General features: G+C 44.1%; 1 protein-coding gene across 1 annotated transcript in view; it reads right to left on the reverse strand.

The window, feature by feature from the left end:
- Window positions 1-8,408, reverse strand: part of ENTPD5 (ectonucleoside triphosphate diphosphohydrolase 5 (inactive)) — a 36,951-nt gene that overhangs the window by 8,900 nt on the left and 19,643 nt on the right. The window contains exons 7-12 of the mRNA XM_026651272.1: window positions 7,849-7,865; window positions 7,087-7,166; window positions 4,473-4,534; window positions 3,939-4,040; window positions 822-962; window positions 215-271 (exon numbers count right to left, since the gene is read on the reverse strand). Coding sequence (XP_026507057.1) covers window positions 215-271; window positions 822-962; window positions 3,939-4,040; window positions 4,473-4,534; window positions 7,087-7,166; window positions 7,849-7,865 — 459 coding nt within the window. The remainder of the gene's footprint in view (window positions 1-214; window positions 272-821; window positions 963-3,938; window positions 4,041-4,472; window positions 4,535-7,086; window positions 7,167-7,848; window positions 7,866-8,408) is intronic.

Here is an 8,408-nt window from a genome sequence, read left to right on the forward strand (position 1 = left end):
ATGCTTTCCATCTTCAAATTCCTCTATTACAAGAAATGAGGAAACTAATAAAGGATACATGACAGGGCAGCAAGGGATAGATGGAGGGAGCAATTGGGCATAGCTGATTTGTATTTCTTTTTTAAATCAGTCCCATGTTCTGTACGGTGTATAATTATTGCACATATTGCCATTGTCTCCCTTTCCCATACCTCTCATATTTCACAATATTTACCTTCTTTAGCTTTCCTTTCAAAATCTCTCACTTCTAGAACTCCTCCCTTTTCATAATCTGAAAAGTAAGACATGAGAAAGCACAATCACAGGTCTGAGAAACTTTTTTTTTTTTTTTTTTTTTAAACGAAAACTTAGATTCTGGAGCATAACTCTAAGGCAAGGGGTAGATTCTGCAGCACCGAATACACAGAGCTGCAGAGGTAGAATACAAGAAAGTGAAAGTCGTTATCTACTGAATGCTGTATGCAGTGTAGTTGTAGACGTGTCAGTCTCAGGATATTAGAGACACAAGGTGGGTGAGGCAATATCTTTTAGTGGACCAACTTCTGTTGGAGACTGAGAGAAGCTTTTGAGCTACACAGAGCTGCTCTTCAGGTCTTGGAAAGGTACTCCAAGACAAACTGTGTTGGGGGACTCAGCTCCATGTTTGTTCCTTGGGTGTGTTTCTTCCTATCCTCCATCAAAGCCACACAGGTGGCCCATCTTCCCCACAGCCTGTTCTTCCCACCCCTTATGCTAAGTAACCTCATTGCCTCAGTTTCCCTCTCCTAGTTAATGAACATGCACATCATCACACAAAAGCTCTCTATCACAAGTTGATTTACCTATCAGGTCGGTATCAACAGCTCGATCATAATAATAGGAGAAGGCATAGAAGGAGCGTCTGCGAATCTCATCTGGCTGGTGTAATTTCCCTTGTACGACCTTCACCACTTCTGAATAGCAAGGCTCAAATCCTGTTTCCCCTGCCAGGGCAAACACACACAAAAATGAACCCACAAAGACAGATCAGGAGATAGAGGAACCAGTGACAATTGATGGGAAAGCAAAAGAGAAAGAGTCCAAAGGAGAAATAAGAAAGGGAGAGAAACTCAGCGAAGGGTGAGAGGGAAGGAGAGAGTGTGAAAGGGAGACGTTTAGACATCCAAACCCAAGAGAAAGTTCTCTTCCATAATATCTCAGCAACTCTCCTCCTTAGTACACTACATATATACTTAGAGTTTCAGAAAGCCTTTCACAAGGTCCCTCACCAAAGGCTCTTAAGTAAAATAAGCTGTATTGGGATAAGAGGGAAGGTCCTCTCATGGATCAGGAAATGGTTAAAAGATAGGAAACAGAGTAGGAATAAATGGTCAGTTTTCAGGAGGGAGAGAGAGAGAGAGAGAGAGAGAAAGAAATAGTGGTGTCCCCCAGGGGTCTGTACTGTGACCAGTAATATTCAATATATTCATAAAAGATCTGGGAAAAGGGATAAACAGTGAGGTGGCAAAATTTGCAGACAATACAAAATTACTCAAGATAGTTTAGTTCAAAGCAGACTGCGAAGAGTTACAAAGGGGTCTCACAAAACTGGGTGACTGGGCAACAATATGGCAGATGAAATTCAATGTTGATAAATGCAAAGTAATGCACAATGGAAAACATAATCCCAACTATACATACAAAATGATGGGGTCTAAATTAGCTGTTACCACTCAAGAGAGAGAGCGTGGAGTCATTGTGGATACATCTCTGAAAACATCCACTCAGTGTGTAGTGGCATTAAAAAGGGATAAATAACAAGACAGAAAATATCATAATGCTTCTATATAAATCCATGATCGCCCACATCTTGAATACTGCGTGCGGATCTGGTTGCCCCATCTCAAAAAAGATATACTGGAATTGCAAAAGGTATAGAGAAGGGCAGCAAAAATTATTAGGGGCATGGAACAGCTTCCATATGAGGAGAAATTAAAAAGACTGGGACTGTTCATCTTAGAAAAGAGATGACTAAAGGGGGTGATATGATAGAGGTCTACAAAATCTTGACTGCTGTGGAGAAAATGAATAGGAAAGTGTTATTTATTCCTTCACGTAACACAGGAACTAGGGGTCACCAAATGAAATTAATAGGCAGCAGGTTTATAACAAACAAAAGGAAGTATTTCTTCACACAATGCTCGGTCAACCTGTGGAACTCTTTGCCAGGGGATGTCGTGAAGGCCAAAACTATAACAGGGTTCAAAAAAGAACTAGATAAGTTCATGGAGGATAGGTCCATCAATGGCTATTAGCCAGGATAGGAAGGGATGCAACACCATGCTCTGAGTGATCTTAGCTGTTTGCCAGAAGCTGGGAATGAGTGACAGGGGATGGATGGATCACTTGATGATTGCCTGTTCTGTTCATTCTCTCTGAAGCACCTGGCACTGGCCACTATTGGAAGACAGGATACTGAGCTATATGGACCATTGGTCTGGCCCAGTATGGCGATTCTTATGTTCTTTCTCTACTCCAGCGTCATACTTGGACTCTGCCAGGACCCAGGCCCAACTGTGTCACCTGGTACTATTTACATCATATGTGTTTTTGCAGAACTGCGTATGAATCCTTCAGAGACTAGGCTGCACAGTGCACACAGAGCTCACGTTGTGATCCACTATAATCCCCAGATCCTTTTTCTGCAGGACCACTGCCTAACCAGGTATTCCCCATTTTGTAATTGTGCATTTGATTTTTCCCTACTAAGTTTGTACTTTGCACTTGTCTTTATTGAATTTCATCTTGTTGATTTCAGACCAAATTCTCCAATTTATCAAGGTCCTTTTGAATTGTAATCCTGTCCTCCAAAGTGCTTGCAACCCCTCCAGTTTGGTGTCATCCTCAAATTTTATAAGCAGACTCTCCACTCTATTATCCAAGTCACTAATGAAAATACTGAAGAGTATCCAACCCAGAACATAACCATGCAGGACCCCATTAGATACATCCTCCCAGTTTGATGATCCATCAATAATGATTTTGACAACAGATTTTCAAGTAGTCATGCACCCACTTTATAGTACTTTCATCTAGACCACATTTCCCTAGTTTGCTTATGATCATCTCACGTGTGATGGTGTAAAAAGCTTTACTAAAATAAATCACATCTACTGCGTCCCCCTTATGCATTGGGCCAGTTACCCTGTCAAAGAAGAATAGATTGATTTAGCACAATTGGTTCTTGACAAATCCATGTTGGCTATTACTTATCACTCTATTATCCTCTAGGTGTTTATCAATAATTTAATCATTTCTTCCTAGTATCTTTCCAGGTACTGATGTTAGGGTGACAGGTCTCTAATTCCCCAGGTCCTTTTTGTTCCCTTTTCAAAAATAGGTACGTTTGCCCTTCTCCAGCCTTCTGAGACCTCACCCATCCCATGAGCTCTCAAAATTAATCACTAATTTTACCTCAGTGGGACGAGTAGATCCAAAACTGCCTACCAGAGATCTACAGAATTTTGCAGTGAGAAATGGCAACTTCTACAGGGCCAGCTGCCCTGAGCCTGATCACTTCAGATTTTTCCTGTGCTGTATCAAGGGATTTCCATGTCAAGGGACTTGTGACTGGCTCTGTGACCATATCCCTGAGCACTGACCGACATCCTCATAAAGAACAGGGTCACAGAAAGGGTGTTGACCAAAAACACCCTCTTCCTAGGGTCTGAGCAGAGGCGTAGCGCCCTCCGTACCCTCCGACCGGAGGGGGCCCCGCAAGGAAGGGGGCCCCTAAAAGTGGCAAAATAAATACCGCATTCCAGTTTCTGCATTGTAAGGGGCCTTGCCCGGACACATGTTTGGAGGGGGCCACCGTTTGGAGGGGGCTATGTTCTTTGTTGCTACGGCCCTGGGTCTGAGGCTTATCCCACAAAAGGAAGGTACCCAACTTTGCCAGAAACAAAGCCTCCTTAATATACCTTCTCTGTTGCCACCATATTGATATCTCACTCCCCCAAAGTGCCACTCTGCCTCCAGTCGCTTCGGTAAACAAGAACTTCGGAACATTTGTCCATCCACTGCTGCAAGGAAGCCAGAGGAAAGTCAGAAAGGGCTGCGACCTCCCAATGCCACTCTCCCCCTCCCCCCCCGCCCCCAACCACTCAATACTCCAGAGGAAGGAGAGAAAAACCCCAAGGGGCCTTATAGTTTGTCCATGGGGAAATTAAGATTTGGTTAAAAAGTTAAATGCTGCATAAACTGATTCTGAATTGGGGAATAGCCTGAACTCTGGAATACGCTCCCTCCTTGGTCCTGCAAGCTGCAGCACAGCTTGGCTTCTCACCTGTTAGTGGGAAATAAATATTATTCTCACTTTCTGGGCAGATCACTGCCAGGGAAATGGAGAAAAGGGTAAGATACAGGATGGGAGACATGGGAAAGGGGCAGCTGGCACAAGATTAACTTCACTCACCTCTTTAAGTATCTAACATGGCTATTTCAACTGACTGTACCTTTCATTTCCAGGGCTCCAAGTGTTGCTAGTCTGGCAGCTTTCAGTCCAAAGCCCAAATAGCTGCAAACAACAACAACAAAAAAACACCAAACAAAATATTGCAGTTTTGCCCTGGCTCATCTGACATGCCCACACACAGCCAGCCCTAGCTCTATGGCATGCACAAACCAGATTCCCTTTCTGTGCCTCCTACCCTATATCCCCCTCTACATCTTAGATGGAATTCTTCTCCTGGCAGAGGGAAACTAAGTGCCAACGGACTAATGCAGAAACAAGGTGTTACAAAGCACACACATGGGGTGCAAATCTAGAACTAGGCTGGAAGTGGGTAGAGAAGAATAGGAAGCTTTTGGGCAACTCAAAAAATCTGGTGTGAATTTCTGAGATTTAAAATAAAAAGCATCAGAAAGAAGACAGGGACTTGCTGCACCAGAAGAACGGAGTAAAAAGGAGCATTAGCGCCTGTATATCTCTACAAACAAATGCAATGAGAATGGGAAATAAGCAAGATGACCCAAAAGTCATACACAGTGATGGAGATGATGATCTAACAGAAATTGGGCAACATTATCTATGATGCCCACAAGATACGATGTGATGAGCAAGAGGGCAGTGGAGAAATTCTTTGGGTAAAGATACAAGGAATGTAAAACAATAGGAAAAATGACCACAGACAACTGATACAGGCCAGAGAGAAAAAGACTCCAGGACCAATTCTTGGGGCACTTGACACCATAGAATACCACAGAACTCATTACATGTGCTAAGACGACTAACCAAGTTTCTAATTGTGATAATGGTCTCTTGTACACTAGGACTGGACTGAAATCACTAACTATTCACACTTGGCTGAGTTTTAAATTAACTGTAAATTACTCCGTAAAACTGATTGGGCATCACCTTTGACAGCTCAATAAACACCCCTGCTCAATGGCAACAGTGGGCAAAAAAAGCAAACAAACTGCTTGGATACACAAGGTATAGGTTAGAAAATAATTCTTAAATTAATCTAATGTTGTTATATCATTCAGTGGTATGCCCTGACCTGGGCTCAGTTCGATTCACCCTATCTCAGAAAGGAAATAATTTAAGAAGTGGGTAACAAAAGTGCTAAGAGGCCTGGGCACACTTCTATGCAAAGGCGAGATCGAGAAGACTGGGCTGTTTAATTTTGAGAGGAGAGGAATAAGAGAGGGACATGATATTGTGTAGCGAGGGGCCATGGACCCCAGCTGCGACTGTAAGGGACTGGGGGGAAGGAAGCACCATTCACCTCCAGGTAGGCAAACACGGACCAGCCACACCTGCCCCACCGGAAGCAGAAGAGCGGGACAGGAAACTTAAAAGGTGGGCCCTGCAGCTCAGTTGGAGGGGAGTTGGCGAAGGAGATAGATGTGTTCTGCCCAATGCTGAGCCCAACGCTTGAGGATGACCCCTGCAATGCCAAGGAACCAGAAGGACTGCTGGGCCGGCCAACTGACGGGAGGACAGAGGAGTTGCTTGGACTGCTGCTGGCTGTATAAACCCGGGAAGATGGAGGACACCATGAGACAGAACTACACTGCAATGGGGTCATAGGAAGTAGCCCAGCGACACCAGACAATAGTCTGGTTGTATGGCCAGAATACTGGTCAGTGTGTTTAAGTGGGATCCCCGCTGACCCAGTGGCACACACCTCCACTGCTGTCAGGGCCCGGGGCTGGGACCTGATAGAGAAAGGTGGGCCCCATCCCCCTACCCCTTGTGGCTGCCCCACGCCTGGGGTGGCCACTTACCCACCTTAGGCCGAGAGGCTTGTGTCTGCCTGAGCCAGGAGGCCAGGCAAAAGACTGCCTACAGCTCTGCCCTACACTGAGGGCCAGACCCTCTTTAAAACTGCTTGTTGCTCTGCCTTGCCTAAGGGCCAGAGCCTTATACACTGCTTACTGCTCGCCCCTGCCCAGAGACTCAGACTACTGGGGTCAGAGCCCTGAAAGCGCCAGTTCCCCCTTAAGCTTTGTTGGACACCCACATGGTAGCAAGGGGGCCTGGCTCCCTCGCCAAGACTGACAGGGAGGGACGACCATGGACCCTTACATACCGATACACAAAATGTATAGCCTAAAGATGGTAAGTGAGGTGCTCCTATTTACCCTCATAATAACAGAACAAGAGGATGAAACTGATCAAAGGACATTACTTTTACACAATGAGCTTCTCAGTGACTAATAAGCCAAGCCTTTCTGGAATTGGTGGCTTGGGATGCGAGAGGTCCTGTATCCCATTTCCAGTCCTTGGTTGTGTCTTGATAGCTGAATCTACATTGTCCCCCTTTCCAAAGTGGCCCAAAGTGTTTGCTTTAACCTCTCCATGTACCAGAGCTTCTCCTCTCTCAAAATGATTACCCGTAAAACTTGTTCGAGGTACAAACTGTGATTTCCCCTTTCATTGATATTCATATTGGTTCTGCATCCTTCCAGGCTCAATTAACGTTATGGTTTTCAAGCAGATAATCTAGTCGGAAGATCAGGGCTCAACAACTCACTATGGAACAATATGGTACATCCTAGGCTGGATCTCAGGCTGTGAAAGGACTGATTTTTCAGTGGAAGTGGCAGCTTCTTGCTCCTCACCTGTGCGTGTAGAGCTTGTAAGTGCTATTGAACATTTCAAATGAGGTGACAAAATCCACAGGGGTTTGCTCCAAGGTTTCCTAAAAATTAAGTAAACAGTATATCTTTCAGTCCCTGTTACTCGATCAAAAACCCAAAAAATAAAAACACAAAACCTAGTGATAATATCATTGCTAATTTTCACATAGGCATCGAGATAATTTACTGTACTCATCCAATGTGGCTACATGGAGCTATCCATCCTCCATGACAAATAACTCATACTTTTGGTATTGTGGTAGCACCCATAATGCTTCACCTGTCCAGCCCTCAAAATCAGTATAGCCCATGCAGCCTTAATTCTGCCCATTGTGTGTGCACATTATTATGTGTAAGAGTCATTAATTATATTACACAAACAAAATCTAAATTAAAAGAACATTATCAAGGTTGCAAAGTCAAACACTCAAAAACTGAATGAGGCATGGGTTCTCTTGAAAAAATAATGTGATCATAAAATTAAATTAAAGATGCACAAGGGGTCTAAATTCTGGCATTTTTTTAGCACTTAACTTTGCAACCTTAATAATCTTCTTTCAATGTTGTTTTTGTGTGTGTAATTTCCTTGCTCTTAAAAAAGCCAACAGGGAAAATAAATCAGAAATTGCATCAAGTACCATCATACTGACACCCCCATGAGTCATCAGCAGGCTTGGAACCTTCAGATTCACTACACAGACCCTCTGCCATTTCAGCTAATAGCATAAATAATGGCAATAGTACGTTGTCGTCCTCGATCCCTAGAGGAGGATGAGACACACACTTTGCCAGTGAGTTTCACAGGTATTTGCTGACCGTACAGAAATGGTCTAACTCAGGGATCTTGGGTTCCACTGCAGGCTTTGAAAGAGTGTGTGCTCTAGTAGGCACAGACTCTTCTGCACATTCTCCCCACGTGTGATCCCACCTCCCCCAACCTGTCCCTGTCCCAGTGCTTTCTCTTCCCTAATAATCTGTCCCCTGTGCTCAAGGAGTGAAGATACACTAACAGGCTGGAAGAGAAGCACTTGTAGTCCAGTATTGACATCACTCAGAATTCCATCTAACATGGAAGAAACATCCCTGGAAACCTTTTCCTTTTGTAACATACGAAGTCTAACCCATGTTAGCGAGGTTTCAGAGTAGCAGCCGTGTTAGTCTGTATCCGCAAAAAGAACAGGAGTACTTGTGGCACCTTAGAGACTAACAAATTTATTTGAGCATAAGCTTTCGTGGGCTACAGCCCACTTCATCGGATGCATAGAATGGAACATATATTGAGGAGATATATACACACACACACA

The sequence above is a fragment of the Terrapene carolina genome, unplaced genomic scaffold (assembly GCF_002925995.2).
Source record: "Terrapene carolina triunguis isolate 2854851 unplaced genomic scaffold, T_m_triunguis-2.0 Scaffold96, whole genome shotgun sequence".
NCBI lineage: Eukaryota > Metazoa > Chordata > Testudines > Emydidae > Terrapene > Terrapene triunguis.